Source organism: Pangasianodon hypophthalmus, chromosome 8 (assembly GCF_027358585.1).
Source record: "Pangasianodon hypophthalmus isolate fPanHyp1 chromosome 8, fPanHyp1.pri, whole genome shotgun sequence".
NCBI lineage: Eukaryota > Metazoa > Chordata > Actinopteri > Siluriformes > Pangasiidae > Pangasianodon > Pangasianodon hypophthalmus.
The window spans coordinates 22,087,098-22,108,628 of record NC_069717.1 but is presented as its reverse complement, the minus strand read 5'-3'; the positions used below and the strand labels follow the sequence as shown (position 1 = coordinate 22,108,628).

General features: G+C 37.0%; 2 protein-coding genes across 2 annotated transcripts; both read right to left on the bottom strand.

The window, feature by feature from the left end:
• Window positions 1-112: 112 nt before the first annotated feature.
• On the bottom strand, window positions 113-7,037 carry LOC113533223 (cytosolic sulfotransferase 3). Its single transcript, XM_026925196.3, has 8 exons — window positions 6,877-7,037; window positions 6,365-6,500; window positions 5,476-5,604; window positions 5,226-5,326; window positions 3,535-3,661; window positions 2,068-2,165; window positions 1,720-1,894; window positions 113-1,064 (listed from the first exon to the last, which is right to left on the bottom strand). The coding sequence occupies exons 1-8, from the start codon at window positions 6,898-6,900 to the stop codon at window positions 952-954; spliced, it is 903 nt and encodes a 300-aa protein (XP_026780997.1). The 5' UTR covers window positions 6,901-7,037; the 3' UTR covers window positions 113-951.
• Window positions 7,038-13,365: 6,328 nt separating this feature from the next.
• Window positions 13,366-20,732, bottom strand: LOC113533311 (cytosolic sulfotransferase 3). Its single transcript, XM_026925368.3, has 8 exons — window positions 20,593-20,732; window positions 20,121-20,259; window positions 17,720-17,848; window positions 17,466-17,566; window positions 16,290-16,416; window positions 16,093-16,190; window positions 15,600-15,774; window positions 13,366-13,661 (listed from the first exon to the last, which is right to left on the bottom strand). The coding sequence occupies exons 1-8, from the start codon at window positions 20,614-20,616 to the stop codon at window positions 13,549-13,551; spliced, it is 906 nt and encodes a 301-aa protein (XP_026781169.1). The 5' UTR covers window positions 20,617-20,732; the 3' UTR covers window positions 13,366-13,548.
• Between the last annotated feature and the right edge of the window lie 799 nt (window positions 20,733-21,531).

Here is a 21,531-nt window from a genome sequence, read left to right as displayed (position 1 = left end):
TCCTCGGAAGAGATTACAGGTTTTACAGGACTGCTCATAGCCTTTTTAATGTTGCCCTAAACCTGTGTATAAATCTCTTATATGTTGATTAGGAAAATGTCACATGCAGAAATAACCTGCTTGGTTACTTTATTATATAAACTTTGCTTAGAGAAGAAGAAGAGAGAAGATACAGTTTGGAGCATGTCATACTCAATGTCAAGGTGAGAGTAGAGTATAAATTTAGTATTTTACATTTACATTTAAAGACTTGCCAGTTGATGAAATAAATCCATGTGGTGTGTAATTTGCAGCAATAGATTCACAGATCCGTAGTTATATACAGCTGGAATGTATCTAGACAGATGCTGTTATATAACTGCAACTGCCATTTTATATGATAATGTTTATTACAGACAAAGAGCTAGAGAAATGCTCTGTAGGCATTTCAAAACTAAGACGTTCTAGAAAACAGTGTTGTTTTGTGGTAACTTAAGTAAAGAACAAAACACAAGGGGGCATGTTATTGAAAAAATAATCAATGATGGGGTGTTGTAATGCAGCCAAATATGAAGCCCGAAATGAATTATTTTCCCAAAGTGTCTAATTCCTCTAATATCAGTGTTTTGCCAACGCCAATAGCGGTATTAATGTCATAAAACTTAAAGAGCTTGACCTCTGATTGTTACAAGCATTAACACTGGAGACTCCTTCCGAAAGTGTTAAATGTGGTAAACATCTCCTCACATAAAAATTTCCAAATTTACACAATTAGACATGTTTTGTAATCCCTTAATGTGGATTTTCTGCTATACAAGAGCCTGTGTAAGTTGTTGCTATATAAATGATAACATATTTAAATTGTACTTATTATTCCTTACAGTTTGTGCTGTTTACAACTTAAATGTAAGCAAAATGATCACTGAATAAAATTTGTGGACGTAAATAAGAATTGTAAGGTCTTATGATGTCCTAAATCTGTGTTCGAAATTTTAAAGTTGGGTCCTTCATCTTCGCTTTGTAGTGTTTATCAAACTGCTCATTCTGAGCCACGGTGAAGTGATTCTTCCAGTCACCGACTTTACCTGGAGGAAATTTCAGAAAGAAAATACAAACCATTTGAATACAAAATACAAAACATTTATCATCATATTAGCAACAATTAGTGAGATTTTCACTTGAATTTCATATTCAAGTTCTGATCACCCGCAAAATATATATATATATATATATATATATATATATATATATATATATATATATATATATATATATATATATATATATATATATATACATGTTAGACAGAATATTTCATTACAGTGACATCAGAACTGTTTAGCCATTAAACCTACAAGAATGTACTGTTTATACAGTAGAGGTCATCCTTGCATTGTAGTTCAGTGTATGCCATATACGCAATAACAAGTCATTATTCAAGTTCATCAATATTAAAAAGAATCAAAGGACTTGGTTCAAGCAAACATTTGTGCCAACACGTGCTTGTAGAAATTTTACAAATACAATGTGCAGAACAGCTCAGATTGGTTCTCAAAGTGGGGTTTAGAGTTGTATTACACAAAGTTTCTTGAACTGTGACATTCAAAAAACTTAGATAACCTTCGAAAACCTAGACATTTTAGCTGGGACAATCCTGCAACAGTTACGTCTTGTCATTTTTGTGCAGGAGGTAAACATATACTCATGTTAAAGGCTCATAGGGATTTAAAGCATATTAACCTTTGCGCATAAATGGTGAGATCGAAAAATTCATGACTGGGATTGTGGAGTAGTTGGTCATCTTATTTTGCTTCATGGCATCAAAATGGGAATTTTTTGTAATCTTCTCTCTCTCTTCCGTTGGTGTAGATAAACCAAGGAAAGAGCAAAGATGCTCCACCTCACGAGCAGTGTTCTAGATAAGAGAGAAACAAATTAGGATGATCAAAGCTCAAATTCTGGAACTACAGTAATTTCTACACTCTAATTATTATAATAATTAAAAATTATTCCCCAGATGGTTTTAAGACATCTCTACAGTGTACATAGAGTATACTACTAGAGGACAAGTTATTCTACATTCCCTACCTCCACCATATCCTCAAAGAACATGTAGTGAAGATTAGAGTACGTCTGCTTCTTCTCCCAGTAGCCAGACACATGATCATGCCAAGGTCCAAACACCTCTACAAGGTCAAATAAAAAGAATTACACAGAGATATGGATAATCAGCTGTGGAAAATACTTGAGTAATTGTATTTCGTTACTATTTTTATTTTGGCATATTTATTTCTGATTACGTTACTTAATTACATTCCAAGAAAGAAAAAATTTTTTTTTACTCCTTTACATTTTTTATAGATCTTCAAAGTTCACATTACAAATCACTAAGGTCTCTTCTTCTATCCTGAAGCCAGTGACTATATGCTACACATCAACTGAATAGGCTCAGTTTAGCATCCAATCATTTCAATTTAAAGCATCTAATCAAGTTCATCGATGTAGAAAAAACTATCAAGAATAGTGCCAGTTTGTCACCAGCCGTGACCTACACAATTGGCTCTATAGCTGTTCTTGTGCATCTGAAAATACACTATATGGCCAAAAGGATGTGGACACCTGAGTATTGAATATCCCATTCCAAAACCATGCATAGACTTTCTACTAGATTTTGGTAGCTGGCTGTGAGGATTTGCCCATTCGGCCACAAGAACGCAAAAGGTTGGGTACTGATGTTGGGCAAGATTGCCCGAAGCGTAGTTCCAATTCATCCCAAAGGTGTTAAGTGGGTTTAAGATCAGGGTTTTTTACAGTCCACTTGAATTCTTCTACACCAACCTTAGCCTTGGTAAACTATGTCTTTGTGGAGCTTGCTGTATTCTCAGGGGCACTGTCATGCTGAGGCTCAGCCCTTTAGTTCCAGTGAAGGAAAATCTTAATGCTATAGCATGCAAAACCCTTCTAGACAATTGTCAATTTCCAACATTGTGGCAACAATTTGGGGAAGACCCTCACACGGGTGTTATGGTCAGGTGTCCACATACTTTTGGACTGCAGTGTGGAACTTGAGGATGAGCACCCCTGGCCCTACCTCAGTCAAATATTTTAATAATTCCATCTAACTAGAAAAAGCATGTTGAGCGAAGTTTTGCGAATTTGCTAAACATTAACTGGCTATAATTTAACAAAGTTGGCCTATTTTCTTTGATAATGTCAGGTTAGACCAGCATCAGTTCCACTATCTTACACAATTGGTTAGGCAGCAAGTCAAATTCTATGATAAATATTGCAAACTTACAGAATAAATGATGTTTTCAGGTAAAACAGCATAGTTGCATTAAAAAAAGTCTTCTAAGTAGCAACTTGTTTTGCTTTTTGCTTGAGTACACTTTTGGCTGAATACATCCACTTGTAGTCGAACAAGATTTTAACACATCCATACTGTCACTTGAGTATAATTTCTTAGTACTTTTTCACAATTGCACATAATTAATATTTTTGTCACTAAGCCCCTCCCCCAGTGAGCTCAATTCATATAGTAACTCTGTTACTCACTCTTTCCGTCCATGAACTGCTGTAGAAAATTGTTCCAGTCTCCTGGATCAGGTTGTATGAAATTCATACGCTCAAAGTGGAAATAAGACACAGCATTGTCTTTGGCATTTCGAGCTACATAGACAACCTGGAGAGACACACACTGACATTGACAAGCTGGAACACTATAGACAGAGATGAATATATATATTTACGTGCTGAATGATGTCAACTATTTTTAGTTAGCATATTGTTGTGTACTTTTTTAAGGTAGAATCTTCTGAAACTATCTCAGACCAAAGAATTACCCAGAATCTGAATCTACAGATCAAAGCATTCGTTTAAATGTGTAATACAGTTTTTACTGAAGAAACCACTTTAAGTGGGAACCTCATGATCCTTTAAATGCTGTTTAATTACATAATTTATTCATGAGAGTTGTGTTCTACAATCATGAGGTGCATTCTGCACTTCTATTATTGTGATCATGTGGACATTGTTAAGTATTAAGTATTCCATTTCCTACAGATATTAAGTGTGACTCCATCTTTAGGTCGTCTTCTCAAATATTGCTGCATTCATTGTGCCTTGTGAGTGGTAATTTGCAAGTTGTTACAATGTCATTTCCCACCTCACAATATTCAACATGCGAAGTGAAAAAAAAAAAACATGGACACGAAAGTATGTCTTTTGTTTGCTCCGTCAGAGCAGGTAATGCTCATAAAAAGCCACTTTAACCGCACTTTTGCAGTTACAGGCCTGAGTAGCTACTCGTACTGTTCTATTCAAATTGCAGTAAAAAGCAGACACTACTGAGTAGCTTAGCAACAAGCTAGCTGTTAGTGATAACTCTAATGTCGATGATTACCTTCTCAAAACAGGGATAAGTATGGTCAGTGTTATAGATTTAACCAAGTACTTTGTCTGTATATTAACTGATCTAAAGAAAATACTGCTATAAACTCATTTAAAAGTAGAGAAGAGGGACTTTACACTGTTCACAGTGAGCGTGACCATGTTGATTTGACGTCACTCTGTAAACGCGGAAGGAACTGGCAGTTCAGAAGACTACTTCAAGTTGAAATTTCAAATTGAAGGAGTGTTTTCTGTATTTTTGTAGGTGCAGAATTACAAGTTGCAACTGCGTCTCGAACACAGCATAAGAAGTGCTGCTTTGTTTACTGCTGATGCAGTGCTCAGCCATGTTGATTTGATGTCACTTGCAGTCGGAGAACACGGAGTTGGACACCGTCCTGAGTTCCTGAGTAGGAATTCAGAGTTGAGGGGGCGTTTTCTTTGTTTTTTTTTTTACTGTTTGGAGTTATGGAATTATGAGCTACGTCTTCTAGTTGAATGCAGCTTATTATAAGACTCACACATACACAGTAACATTGCAAAGTCTTGCCAATATTTACCATATATTGAATATGTTCTATGTAATTGTTTCCTGTTTGCTATTCCCGTGTTTGCCACTTGCTGTGTTCTTGGACTACTCTTTGGATTTGCCTGGTCGTTATTGTGGGTTGTCTGTGTCCTGACCTCCAACATCTAACTTTTATTATTTGATTCTGATTTGGATTTGTATTAAAACCTCCAGCACATGGAGCTGAAACCCTCTCTTGAATCTCTGTTGTTACAACAGCCCTATGTTTGACAATTAAAAATCCTATACACTTAAAGACCATAACTGTAAGAGGTCCCAAATACTTTACCTTGCAGTTCTGTTCCCAGAAGGACTTGGGCACCAGCTGAACAGGTAGATGCGTTTTGATGAGTCTTGGTGTGGTGGATAAATTACTTACTAGTTCAACCCCTGTACAAAGAAGAAAAACATCAGTAAAATTAAGTGTTAATATCATGGTTTATGCACAAGTGGTTTCACTGCATATAATTGTGAAAATAAGGATTTCACTGGTAATTTCCACGAGTGATATTTGTACTGGAGTGAGCATGGCTACTGACCTGTAGGTATCTTAGGAATAACTGCCTCAAGGAAAGGCACTCGCAAGTAGATGGGTACTGAGGTCTGGCGCTCTGGTGCTGTATTGCCAAAATAAAGTTGGTCTAAGATGTAGGAAACCCAGGTGGTGCCTAGTGGAAGTGAATTGTAGAGAAAATGAAAACAAGGTGTGTTTTTTTTTACCAAATTGAGTCCGAAATTTCCTGTCATTGTAGGCCTACACATGTGTAAAACGTTAGCTCAGCTCATACGCATGGAAAAGTACTTTACTCAAAGCTTTATTCAATGTCCTGAAGTCCTCTCTTAGTATGCCAGTGCTGCTAGCACTTCTTATTCATTCTCCATGTGCTTATGTGCCTTGGTTTTGTTTCTTTGCTCCTGTCTTCACCCCTGTCATGGTTTATTCCCCAAATGTGTGCACATGTTCTGTGTATAGCCCTTAATGAGTTTGTCTGTTTACATCAAAACACAAAAAAAGAAGAGTATAAAATCTTAATCTGCTATTTGTCCCATTAAGATTGACCTTTGTTTTCTATTTCTAGTTATACTTCTTGATTTTGACCCTCGTCTCTTTCTTGTCATTGTAATTATGGATAGATGTTCTGGTCTGCATGTCCTTTTACCCATGCAGTGGACCATGACAATGCTTCTTGGATTCGCCCCAATAACACATGCACAGTGTTGACACACTGGCATTCTGCCTTTTCTCACTGCACACTCCACAGTAAATGATCCTTTTCACATAGATGATTCAGCAAACATTATCCAGTTGTTAAGCAAATGAATAAATTGGTTAAATAAATATATTTTTGTGACCCACTAACATAGCTTTCATTCAGAATTCCTCATATGAACATTCTTGGTCAAATTGCTTCAAAGTACACAGAATACCTGCTTTGGGGTAAGTAGCAATGAGAATGTCGTCTGGTCTTGCCTGGAAGTTCTGAACATTTTCCCAGTCATCAGTAAAATAATGCACCATAGAGATGCCTTCAAAATCAAAGATTTCTGGTCGGCTGGTCAACATCTGTAGTATTAAATATTATTGTTAACTTGGACAAACATCCTAACCTTAACTTAACCTAACAGTGGTAATTGTTCATAAAAGTGGTAATAAAAAAACAGCAATACATTAAATTCACACAGAATTACCAATGCAAAGTTTGTTAGCTCACTTTTAGTTAATTATAATTAGTTTGTAATTAGAATTATAATCAATTCATGCATCAACCAAATCTGGAGCCATTATGTCCTTTCCAAAATGGTTTCATAAAACGTTTACTGAAGCAAGTTGAAATGTTTCTTGACTGTTAATTGTTGCTGGATTGGATGCATGACACAGCTAGCTTGAAAGGGAAAGTATATTCCCCAAATACTTTCAAAAATATTTTTAGCTGACTCACCAAAGAAACATCAAAGCCTTCCATGATGAAATAAGAAGTTGCAGTTTGTCTTGGTCACTCAGTTTCTTCCCCTCTTTTGACATCGACACACTTCCCTTACGCTAAACTTGTACTTATCACAGCTGAGTTTTTTTCTCTCTCTCTGTCGCCCTTTCAGGCACTGGATTATGTAACCACCCAAAGCCCTTCCCTCTTCTGGCTGTTTTGCCACCATCACAGACACTCATGTATTGCACTGTATGGTTTTAACAATCCCACCCTATCCAGAGCACACATACACAGGCAATACCATAGAATCTCTACCTCCTACTGTGTAATTATTCTTCAGTGCTAGTGCAAAAACTGTTGACACAACCTCTTCTTATTAAGTGAAATATTTAGAAATGGTGCATATGTAATAATAATCAAAAAGGATTAGATATCAGTTGAAAGGAATAAACATCAATCATACGACTCATACACACAAACACACATTAATACTGTGTCATTCACTGGTGTATAGGAGTATTTGCTTTACTATCAAGACTTTGGCCACTGTTAATTTGTCACTTATTACATAATGCCACTCCTATGCTTTATATGTTGGCTGAACAGCTCTTTTTCTGATCAGTGAACAGGTCTTGGGAAGACATCTGGCTTGATTCTCAAACTCTGAGATGTTTGCACACTTTAATGAAAAAAAAAAACCCTTAATAATTTAGTAAATCTATTTAAAGATGTCTGTGAAATTTGATATTTCATTCTGCTTGTGAGAATGACCAAAAAGTAGTTTTGCTCAGTGAAATGATCCAAGACCACTTCCAGATCATTTTGTCTCAAGCATTTCTTTCATGGGCTTACAGTAGGCTACTTAGTCCTATTTACTGTTTGCATAATATTTGTGTAGTTAACCAGATAGAGGACAATTTTGCATTATTTTACCATCTATTCTCAAGAAGTTCAATGAATTATCAATTTATTTCTCCCTTTAGAGTTCGATTAACTGAATGCCCATTACAGTCATAAAAACAGTAGCCTTGAGATGTAGTATCATTTTCAGCTCACTCTGCAAGGGAAGGTTCAATACTCCTTTTATAGTTTGCTATATATATATTATAAAAGGATGTATCAGAAGTTGTTTTAAATGCCACTAATGGGGAATTTAGTTAAAGACAGAGCTTCTGTTGGCAGTGACAGCTGGAGGTGATATTAGATGCAAGGCTAAAATTTATATATCAGCAGTGAAACTGTTAGGGTTGAGCAATGAGTCTGTAATGTCTGACTAGGTTCGTGCAGTGATTCCTCTTAATACCAAACATTAAACACTAATCTTATGGCTCTCTTATTTGGACCTGGCATGTTCTTCCATGTTCTTAGTGTACCTACCTTTAGTTTGTGGGAAAAAAAAAAACTTCATTCAAGCTCCTTCATGTTCATTACACCTGTAAATTTATTTTACATGCATTTCTCAGTCACTACTGATGAGGAATCATGGATGCATCAGGAAGCTGTTTAAAATATATCAGCCCAAATGAAGATTAAATCTAGCTGGCATTTCACTCTGTGTAATCACCTGCAACGATTTTCACTATCACTTTACAGTCTGCATGAATCTACAGTCTGGGCTGGAAAGAAATCAGCCCCAGCCTTGCTTCTTCATACCATTCTGTTTATTTTTCTTACAAACACTGATGGTGTTGTTGAGCTTGGTTCCACAAAAGTTCGAAATAGTTGTTCACTGCAAATAATCTGATGCGGATGGCAAAAATGAAACCTTACGTTGAAGTGTAGTCACCTTTGAAAGACAGGGGCTTAGCCCTGTTAGGGCATTTATACCAGTCATCCCTTCCTGTAGCATGTAACAGCTAAGAAGTTCTAAGAATAGTGTTGCTTTGTAAAATTCAACCAAAAGGTTTATTCAAATCAGTACTGCAAAAAAAAAAAAAAAAAAAATTTCTTATAATATTTGATAAAGTATGTGGTGCATAAAAGGGTTAATTTATATTGACAGTGACAGTATCAAACACACAAGCTATTTTTTTTAGTAAAGGGCATCCTTGTACAAAGGAACAAGCCTATATGTAAATATTGGGTGAGGATCAGGGCGTGGGACTGAAGGGCATGGACTGAGACTGACACAGGGTGAGAAGCACAGAAACAGCACTGAGTGTAGAGAGACTGAAGAAAGGGCTGGAACTGGAGCTCTGACTGAATATAGTTCTGAACAGAACAGGCTTGTAGCACTGACTGGCTGAACATATTGGCACTGAGATAAGTAAAACTGGTTTGCTCAAATTTTTGGCAAGTAAATCTGTGACCAAAGGTAAGAGTGAGTAACAGTGAAAAGGCAAAAATGAATTCCCACTTAAGCCATATGTCATAGTACCATTCAAAAGTCTTTTAACAGGAGTGCGGTGCTGGCCTGGGTGTGTCCTCAGACAGGCACAAGCAGGACCACACACTGACTATGAATCAGTCAAAATGATTGCGACAAAGTTTGTACTGGAGATATAATTCTCAGTCAGCAATGAAATAAGCAGATTATTTTTATTCATTGTAGATCAAGCAGTAAGGTTACTCATAGTGCACTTTGCCAGATGACAAGTATACAATGAGTCGTGCACTCCTTTTGCATCAGCCAGGGAAAAGCTAGGATGAGCGACATGACAGACTGTCAGAGTGTGTATGAGAAATGAATCAGCTAAACTGCAATATTTGGGGACATAGGCTATTTCTCCTGTCTAGTGTCCTCAATCCTAGTCACGTAGGCTTATACACCTATTTACACTCATGCTCAAATTTCTGAGCCTTTCACTTTTTCATTAAAATGGATGGCAATTACCATTTGCAACTGTGCCCCAAACAGGAAGGTTTTTTGAAAGAGCTGAACATATTTAATAGCAGACAACCCTCATTTCATTTACCATTTAAACCTGCATTATAGATGGGCATTCACACTGACACAAAACTTGAGACATCCTTGAGAACAAGGCCACTAAGACCAGATGAGGCACTGACATGAATTCAGAGGTTAATTCCATTAATTATGGAACAGAGGGTGGTGGAACTGTTGACACTGTAGTGGCTTCCATGGCATGAGAGACACACAGAAACTCCAGAACAGAAGAAAACGTACTGAAATGGAACCAGGGATTCAAAGTCATGCAAAAATGGAAAAATCGACATGACTAAAATCTAGGCAGAAAATACTATAGTGTCACATCTGCCTGGGAAAGTTCACTGCCACACCACCAGAGGGCACCCACCCCTAAATTCTAAGGAAACTTCTTCCATTGTCATGCTCATTTCCTATTCTTACCATATATTAAAAACCTCATGGACTCTCACACACCCCGCAAACCTTGCTGATTACTAGTGTTAGTCATATAAATTCTGAACTGTTGATTCCTGCCTTGACCTCTGTCTGTGATCCTTGCCTTCACATGCCTTGTCTTTGTGTTATTTCCATTTAGACCTCCCCTTCGATTGTGAGTATTAGGTTATGAGATTGGTGTGTATATTTGAGTATCGACCTCTAGCTTGCATTCTGGGCATCTATTTGAGCCTGTATATTGATGGAGTGCTGGATTGTGGACACTGCATTTAATAAACCTTCTTGCAAATGGATATTATTCACACTTCTGAGTCCTGTCCCTTACATATAGATGTAAATTAAAAAATAAACACCTAAATGGAGAAAAATGAGCCAGAGCCATAATATGTAGTCAGAACCCAGTGACCTACATATATATATATATAATCTGCATGAGGTGTACAAGCCTATTTCTATCATTACTTGCCATTATCATGCAACATTTGTACAGAGATCCATGGCATATTAACCTTTGTGCATGAATGCTGAGATCGTAAATCCATGATTAGGACTGTAGAATAGTTGGTCACCTTGTTTTGCTTCACAGCATCGAAGTGAGTGGATTTCGTAATCCTCTCCCTCTCTTCTATTGGAGTAGATAAACCGAGGAAGGAGCACAAGTGCTCAACCTCACAATCTCATATCTCATAACCTAATACTCACAATCGAAGGGGAGGTCTAAATGGAAATAACACAAAGACAAGGCATGTGAAGGCAAGGATCACAGACAGAGGTCAAGGCAGGAATCAACAGTTCAGAATTTATATGACTAACACTAGTAATCAGCAAGGTTTGCGGGGTGTGTGAGAGTCCATGAGGTTTTCAACCTTCCTAAATTTTCCCACACCACCCCATCAGAATTTATATGACTAACACTAGTAATCAGCAAGGTTTGCGGGGTGTGTGAGAGTCCATGAGGTTTTCAACCTTCCTAAATTTTCCCACACCACCCCATTGCTGCGCTCCCTCCACTGGCTTCCTGTAGCTGCCCGCATCAGATTTAAAACACTGATGCTTGCCTACAAAGCCAAAAACGGACCAGCACCCACTTATCTCAAGGCACTTGAGTCACACCTCGAGCGCCACCACGCTCCCTCCGATCCTCTAGCATTGCTCGACTGGTCCCTCCATCTCTCAGGGTACAAGGAAGGCATGCATCTAGACTCTTCTCTGTTCTGGCACCAAGGTGGTGGAATGAACTTCCCCTAGATGTCCGAACAGCTGAGTCACTGGCAGTCTTCAAACGACGGCTAAAGACTTACCTCTTCATAAAATACTTAAATTAGCACTTTCACAAAAACAAAAACAAAAAAACAAAAAAAAAAACAAACAAAAAAAAAAACTCCCAACAGAGTTTTGGACTGATGGTATTCCTAGTTTGTGACCTACCGAGCCAATATCAGAATGTATTTTTGATAGACTTCAAAGCACTATTGTAAGTCGCTCTGGATAAGGGCGTCTGCCAAATGCCATAAATGTAAATGTAAAAAACCTCACTTCCATTTCTCGTGATTTTATGGCCAAAGTATATTTTTGACTTTCCTTACCTCCACCATATCCTCAAAGAACATGTAGTGAAGATTAGAGTACGTGTGCTTCTTCTCCCAGTAGCCACACACATGATCATACCAAGGTCCAAGCACCTCTACAAGGTCAAATTGAAGATATTATATACATTTATTTAAACATGAGACATATTTAAATAAAAATTATTAAATGTACGAACTCTCTCACTCACTCTTTCCTTCCATGAACCTCTGAAGAAAGGTGTTCCAGTCTCCTGGGTCAAAGACACAGCATTGTCCTTTGCATTACAAGCTACATAGACAACCTAAAGGAAGACATCAATTTTAAAAAATTGAGAAGCTGGAAAAGAATATATATACAGTAGCTATCTGTTTAATCTCAGTAAATTAAATCCTGTGTTTGGGATATGAGAAGGTTGCAAAACAGAAGAGTAACGTAAGACAGAATCATTAGAGGCCTCAGTTTTTCATGTCATAAAATTTCCTTCATTCATCTTCAGTAAACACTTTATTATAATATTTTTTTGTGGGAAAGACCTATATGTGTAATAGGCCAATACACAGCTTGTGTAAAACACTGCAACTGAAATTTTAACAGACACTCTGGATGCTGCCACCATTTAATTGCTATATAAAACTCTTCATGACCTTTTAATATCCATTACACTTCCTCTACTACCAATTTTATATATATATATATATATATATATATATATATATATATATATATATATATATATATATATATATATACATACAACCTGTGGTTGTGGTAACCTGTAACCTTTGGCATTCTTACATGCCTTATCTTACCACAACCACAGGTCAAGCAGGCACAGATCATGTGCTCCTGCTATCTATAAAAATCTATACCTTGGCTTAATGCCTTGAGTATTGCCATCCATGTTTATTTACCTTAATGTGATCTCTGTGTATTTGTGCTTAGATCACCCCTACTGCTACTGTCTGTTTAACATTTGTACAACAATCTTAGAATATTAATGGATACACGTCTTGATTGTACTTTGAGCTTGTTTGCCTGGTGTATCGAAATGAACCTTTGCATACGGACACACTACAGGCGATTGTTTATTAAGACTACACAGGAATCCCATGCATCAAACAGTATTCCTGTACTGTTTTACTGTTTAACATTTGTGCTGAATTAGCATTTCATATTTGCTTTTAATTTTTGACTAACTGAATGTCTATTACAATCATAAAGACTGTAGGCTCGAGATATGTTTTAAGCTTTGACAACCTAGTTTGTGTTCATCACACATGTAATTGCTGATGATGTGTTACAGATGTCCCAGTGAAAAATAACAAAGCGTCTCTAAGGGGCATTTCACATGAATCTGCGGTCTAGGCTAGAAAGAAATCAGCCCCAGCCACACTTCTACTTTTTCCGGAGCAATTAATCTGCATTCTGTATTTTCCTTAACAAATCTGATGGGGATGCCAAAAATGAAATCTTATATTAAACTGGTCTTATCCTTGAACAACAGAGGGCTTAGCCCTGTTAGTGCACTTGCTCCAGTCACCCCTTCCTGTAGGCATTTAACAACTGGTTCTAAGAACAGTGTTGCTTTGAACAACTGTACTAAAATATTCAACCAAATGATTTATTTCAATCAGTATTGCATATATAAAAAACAACAAACAAAAAACACAATTTCTCATAATATTGCATACAGTATATGCTGCATTAAACAGTATGGATAATGTGCACAAGGATGCCCTTGAATAAATTGGATTAACATTCACATTTAAATTCTGAGGTCTCATGTTGTCCTAAATCTCTGTGCGGAACTGTAAAGTTGTGTTCTTCATCTTCTGCTTGTAGTGTTCATCAAACTGCTCATTCTGAGCCACAGTGAAGTGATTCTTCCAGTCGCCGACTTTACCTGCAGAAACAAGTATAGAGGAGAAAAAAGAGACGCAATAAATTGGATAGAACTAAAATGGGTTAATAAAGCACTATTTCACCTGGTTCTACCAAGAATCTTTTTTTTTTACACCACACTCAATGTGGTTAATTTATGTTGACACTGACAGTATCAACTGCAGAATTAACTGAATTCCCACTTAAGCCATATGATACAGTAACAGTCTTTATAACAGGGGTGTGGTGCTGGGCTGGGTGTGTCCTCAGCTAGGCACGCACTGGTTCCCACACTGACTGTGAATCAGCTAAAACGTGTGTGAAATGAATCTTGAGATAGAATTCTGCAATCAGTCATTCAGTAATAGATCTAATAAATCAAGCACTAATATTACTCAGAGCACACTTTACCAGAGACATATAACAACGAGGAGTGTGCTTCTTTTGCTTCAGCTTGGAAAAATGCTTTGACAACATTATAGATCGTCAGAGCGTCTATTAGAAATTAATGTTATTGATCATAGAGAATGAAGCAACATCAATGATATCAGTCTTTAGCTGGCTGCTCTGTTATATGTGTAGTATATTTTATTTGTATTTATTTTTTTTAATTGTGATGACTTTTGTGAGCTTAAATTCAAGTAATATTAAAATGTTAAAGAAAAATAATATTTCACAATATTTGTCCTGTCTAGGCTTCTCAATCCTAGTCATGTAGGCATCGGCTCTCATACTCATACTAGCATATTTCTGGGCCTTTCACATTTTCATTAAAATGGATTGCAATTGCAATGTGCAGTGGTGTAGCAGTGATTCTGAGAGAGCTACACACATTTTCATATTAATAGCATACATCTCAAATTCATTTCTCACTTAAGCCTCCGGTGCTTATGCTCAGTTATACAGTGGGTTTGGTATGTATTCAGACCCCTTGCACACTTTGTGTTATAATTAATTTTAAATTAAATATATATTAAATGTTTGGGCAGTAATTAGAATTTTTTCAGATTTATTAAAAATAATGAATAGGTAAGTATTCAGACCATTGGCTAAGGAGCTCAGGTGCATTCTGTTTGCTTTGATTATCTTGAGATGAACATTTTGGGCTAAACTCCAAGCTACATCTGGCAAAAATGATGTACTGCTCATCAACTGGTAGAACCACCCCTACAGTGAAGCATGGTGGTGGCAGCATCATGCTATGGGGTTGCTTCTCAGTAGCAGGAACAGGGAGAGTGGTCAGAATTGAGGGAAGGATGGATGCAGGTCCTTAAAGAAAACCTGCTCCAGAGTGCATATGACATCAGACTGGGGCAAAGGTTCACAGACACTCCCATTCAATCTGATTGAATTTGAGAGGATCTGCCAGGAAGAATTTGAGAAACTGCCCAGACGCAGTAGACTCGGAGCTAGAATTGCTGCCAAAGGTGTTTCGACAAAGTGCTGAATAAAGGGTCTGAATACTTATCTAAATTAGAGATTTTAGTTTTTCATTTTTCATAGATTTGCAAAAATTTCTAAAAACATGTTTTTGCTTTGTCATTATGGATCATTGTATGTAGATTTATGGCCCAAAAAATACATTTAATCAATTTTAAATTGAGTCTATGACACAATAAAGTGTGCAAAAAAAATGATGGGGTCTGAATACTTTCTAAACCCACTGTATATCTGTTTTGCATTAGCACACCAGCCACAAGCCACATTCCCTCAGCCTGGCTCAGCAGCAAAAAAAACAAACAAACAAAAAAAACCATTCTGACCCCCTCACACCACCAGAAAAAGCCCTGGGCACAAGGTCACTTGCCAGACTAGATCAGCCACTGATGTGAATTTAGAGGTAAATACCACTAGTTCTGGGACAGAGAGTGGTGGAATTGTTGAAACCCTATTTTCTTCAGTGGTATGAGAGACACATTATTATGCACAGAGTTTGTACAGAGATCCATGGCATATTAACCTTTGCGCATGAAAGGTGAGATTGTAAAATCCAAGATTGGGACTGTAGAATAGTTGGTCATCTTGTTTTGCTTCATAGCATCGAAGTGAGTGGATTTTGTAATCCTCTCCCTCTCTTCTATTGCTGTAGATAAACCAAGGAAGGAGCACAAGTGCCCTACCTCACGCCCTGTGTCCTGGAAAAACACAAAAAAAAAACCCCAAATCTAAAACTCTGGACATACAATAATGAACATCATGCTAAAATCTTGCCTCATTGCCATCCTGAATTAGAAGGTATGCAAGAGTAAGTATTAACTCCTCTGCTAACCAACTGAATACAGATACAGAGTTTCAGTAGAAACATATACTTTTTCTATTCTTCTTTTTCTGAACTGAACTGCAAAAGGTATGTATTCTAAGATACTTGCATAATTTACTATATGCCCATGGTAACCTATTTTCCATCTCCTATTACTTTATGACCAAGCAAGTATACTTTGTACTTTCCTTACCTCCACCATGTCCTCAAAGAACATGTAGTGAAGATTAGAGTACGTCTGCTTCTTCTCCCAGTAGCCACACACATGATCATACCAAGGTCCAAACACCTCTACAAGGTCAAATTGAAGATATTACATTACATTTATTTAAACATGACACATGAGATATTTAAATAAAGAATATTAAAATGACTAACTCTCTCACTCACTCTTTCCTTCCATGAACCTCTGAAGAAAGGTGTTCCAGTCTCCTGGGTCAGGTTGTCCCATGTTCATGCGCTCGAAGTGGAAATAAGACACAGCATTGTCCTTGGCATTACGAGCTACATAGACAACCTAAAGGAAGACATTAATATTAAAAAAACTGAGAAGCTAGAAAAGAATATACATACAGTGGCTATCTGTTTAATCTCAGTAAATTAAATTCTATGTTTGAGACACTGGAAGGTTGCAAAGCAGAAGAGTAACACTTTGCTCCACTACAGGGCTTCAAGCTACAATTTTTCATGTCATAAACCTGACTTCATTCAATCATTCATCTTTCAGTAACCACTTTATTCTAATGTTTATGGGGAAAACCCTAAAAATATAAAACATACAGCCAAGTCAAGTCAAGTGGCTTTATTGTCATTTCAACCATATACAGCTGGTTCAGTACACAGTGAAATGAAACAACGTTCCTCCAAGACCACGGTGCTACATAAACAACACAACTACATGAGACTACACAGAACTAAATAAGACTACATAGATGTACACAGGACTACATAAAGTGCACGTGTGCAAACGTGTGCAACAGCGCAAGACAGTACAACAATTAATAAACAGCGCAATAGGCATGTTAAAGGACAGTGCAGCACCTACCAGTACACAGTTCTTGTGTGGAACATGGTGCAACGAGTTATTACAATATAATAATAAATGTAGTAAATGTAAACATATACTAGTAAACATGGCATACTAGCAAACTCATCTTTACTTTTATATTTAATGTCAGTCAAATATATTTATTTATTATGCCAACATATATTTCATCTTATTCTTAATCAGTTAATCTAATGCTTGCTTGGCACGGAAGGTCTGCTTGACCTTTGGTTGTTGTGAGATTTAAAAAAAAGATAAAAGAATCTTCTATGTCAAGTCTTGCTCTCCTTCAATAAATCTAAGCCTTGGCATGTTGCCTTAAGAGTTATTTACCTTGGCCTGATCTCTCGGTATTTGCCCTTTGATCACCCCTACTGCCACTTTCTGTTTAATATTTGTATTACAATCTTCGAATGTTAAGCAGATATGCATCTTCAATCTTTGTGTTTATTTGTCTGGTGTATCTAGAGGAACAGATCTGGTTAACGATCATAGAGTTTAAGACATGCCACATACTGTACCTTGCAGTTCTGTTCCCAGAAGGACTTGGGCACCAACTGAACAGGTAGATGAGTTTTAATGAGTCGTGGAGTGGTGGGTAAATTATCTGCCAGTTCAACCCCTGTATAAGAAAGAAAAGCTCTTTATGATTTTTTTAATTAGCATGTTATTTTAGTATTTAGCATTACTTATCTGTGTGCAAGTATCATCATTGTTTATAACTGGTACGACAAGGACTCTGTATTATGTGTTCCTCATGAATGTGCATATCAACCTGAAGGCATCCCAGGGAAGAGCGACTCAAGGAAAGGCACTCTGATGTAGATGGGCATTGAGGTCTGACGCTCGGGTTCTGTATTGCCGAAATAGAGAAGTTCCAACATATAGGACACCCAGGTGGTCCCTGTAGGAGAAGAAAAAGATGAATAAGAGAGAAGGTGACCAAATGTGTGACCAAATGGCATGGTAACAAAATGGCTGATAGGCCTTTCAACTCATTCTCACTGTGTGAGAAACAGAATGATTCATTACTAATAGTTTTTGCCAGGAGTGAACAAAATAGCAGAATACTATATAAACTATACCCCAGAACATACCCCTGTGTCTTATTACTTTAAAATAATCTGTAAAATTATAAATTGCTTAATAAATTTAAAATGGCCTATGCACATCTCTACCCCTTTAGTCTCATTAAAATGCCAGAATCTATGAAAATACATGAATTTTTAAAATGCCCACATGATCATGTGCCATCCTAAATCTCTAGCTAGCTAGCTAACTGCTGTTAAATTAGCTTGCATTTGTCATCAGTAGTCACAACTTAATTATCTGAATCTTCATTTTACCTATCATATTTTATTTAATTTATTTAACAGTAGCCAAAATTTTCTAAATATACCATTAAAGATTTTGTTAATCATTTCCACTAACCAAATTAACTAACTAGCTAGCTTAGCATACATGTTATATGGTTAGAGTTTCCATGAAGCATGTTATCCTCTAATCTTGGACCTGATCTGTCCAGACCTAATAGTCGTGGAGCTTATTCCTTATTTTGTGACTTCAGCTCATATACAATGCCATTTTACTTAAATTAAAAAATATATATTTTAGAAATGTGAATTTAGTGCTGTATTGATCCAAGACTAGATATATTAGGAATTGTCCATCCAAGAGGAGTTGACCATTTACATGCCATGTTGTTGAGATACGATTGTGCCAAGTGGTTTGCAGAGGCTTAGCTCGACTAGTTAGCAGTCTACAAGATCATGAGCATGATGATGCTGACGGCAGCGATAGTGTGGAATTTGAACTTTGGAACTTGATCTGTTTAAGCTGAGTTTACAGATGAGGGGGGAGAGAGCTGGGCATACTGAAAGAGTAAAGTGCTGCTGCATCAGTCACTTTAGGTGATGATAAATTCACACTGGCACCACTATCAACTGGTAGTCTAATGATGTTGTGGATAATTTAGAAAACCTTTAGCTTAGCTCTAGCTCTATCTAAAGAATTTTCAGCCAAGAAAAGTACATTCGTAAAGTAAACTTGATTCTAAATATTGATATGTAAGTGTGGATGGACTTGTCCTTTAATAATTTCAAAAGTTAATCCACCTAATCAAAATGGCCTCAGTAGGCCTTCAACTATTATTATATACAAACACTGACATTCGCCAGCTTGTTTTTCAAGCAAGATTATTCAAGCAAGCTAAAGAACACTCCTAAAACAAAGTCAGAAGTATCTCTCTTGCTTCTGTTGCTATTTTGCTGGACTGACTGCACTTTTGGATGTTTTCTTTCAAGATGTTGAAAGATTATGCCAATACACCATACACCCTGCTACTTGAATCCCAGGTTGATGTTCAATTACTTGATTAGGCTTTATTAGGCATAGGCATTATAAATCTGAATGTTTGCTGTTATTTTGTTCACATCCTTTATATTTGTCTGAGGTTTTCAGTCATCTAGGTTGTGTTGAATATGTCATAACACACTAAACGACTAGAATCCTGCCTCCACCCTGTGCGCACAGAGATTGCATATTCTCGCCGTGGTATTTCTAAATGAGAGATTTCAAATTGTCCGTAGTGTGTGAATGGGTGTGTGAATGTGTGTGCAATTGTGTCCTGCGATAGCTTGGCACCCTGTCTAGGATAAGCAGTACAGAAAATGGATGGATGGATGAACTAAAAGACTAGACTTAATCATGAACATGTTTTACCACTCAGCTGAAGGGCTTCAGTTCTGTTGATTGGTGGCGTGAATTGGTGTGAAACTACCAGAATAAACACATTAATATTGTATTAGATGGCACTGCCAGTCACTGTTCAGACATGATTGTTTTACTTTAATGTAGATGGCCACTTTTCCTGGCCCAAGGATAAGTGATGAAACATCTTCATACAACTACAGCACACTCCCTGTATATTACAATGGCAAATCTATAATTTGTATATACAGTATGTAGGTGTTTCATTTTAATGCACATTATTAAAACAGCTAATATTTACAATAGCTAACCTGTTTGGTAGGTGATTTGAAATGTCAAATCAGGAGGAAGCATTAGATTTCCTGGAGGGTCACACCACAGAAGATTAAGAAAATGAATCTATGGTCTGTGGCTGCAACCTGTTAGCCCTGTCAGCATTCTTAGACAAGCGATCCCTCTCCGATTACCTGCTTTGGGGTAAGTAGCAATGAGGATGTCATCTGGTCTTGCCTTGAAGTTCTGAATATTCTCCCAGTTGTCAGTGAAGTACTGAACCATAGAGATGCCTTCAAATTCAAACAATTCTGGCCGACTGAGCGATTTCAGCTGCAGTATTAAACATGATTGTTAATTCATGTAATACCTTAGGGCTCTGTAAATAATCAAAATAACTCAACAAATGTTTTCTCAAAAATGTCAATATGTTGCTTATGTATATAAATCACAAGGCATGTTAAAATGTCACAGGATGTAGAATTAATGAATTAAAGACACTAGCGTTAACAAATTAACAAATTGCACTGTTTCTAAAAACACATATAAACTGTTCTGATGAGGATGAACAGATACTGATGATCCATCAGTTATGACACTGTATTCCAGTATGCAGTAGACTTCAAATGTTTAGGAATCTCTGGAAAATATATGCAGGCGACTTACCAAAGAAAGATCAATTCCTTCCATGATGAACCAAGTTGAACAAAACTTTCTTCTTAGTAAGAGTCTACGCTTGTATGTATCACAGCAGAGCACTTACAGTACTTCTCTCTGTCGCTCTCTCTCTCCCGCTCCCTACTTTGGCTTTGGCTCCTCCTGACACAGCTGTGTCCCGCCCTCCATGAATTCACCATAAGCTATCCAAGTGACACGCTTACACACAATCATTACTCTATAAACTCTGCATTCTGTAAATATCCTTATATGCCAATAAAGTTTCTGATCTCATACCAAGTCCATCTATAGTTATTAATTTCCTGACACTTTTATCCAGATAGGATTGCAGTTGAGGGTTAAGGGCTTTGCTCACAACCTTCATATATAAATTAATATACATTTTTGTGGCATCCTTTCAAATGAGGAGGAACTATACAGTTTTGGCTGGGAATATTCAACAACTTTTTGGTCATGCACAGTTTCACACTGTCAGTTTATTTAGTCTTTACAATCTTTACATATAACTTTAGAAGCTGTGGTCATTACTCCATTGAAATACAGTTTAAACAAATGAATGTGGCTTTGCTGAAATATGGAACAGCATGTAATAGGAGAACACACTGTGGATATGAACTTTCTTTTAACTTGTCACGTGACTTGTCATTCAACAGCTTGTTTCAGTGTGCCTCCTAGGAGTAGTGGAATTCCTGGCATATTCTTTCTGTTTGGGTTTCCTGCTTTTGGTCACGTGAGCTATATCATGCAGTGTTTTGTCACGAAACCACTTCTTTTTTTCTATCCCTTGAGATTTCCTTTCCTTCAACGGATCCACAACAGCAGTATAGATTGCTTCAGAAGATGGATTACAACACCATAATGAGCTTTTCTTAGTAACGTCTTGAGAAGAGGAAACATTTTTACAGCACAATATACAGTATATAGTAA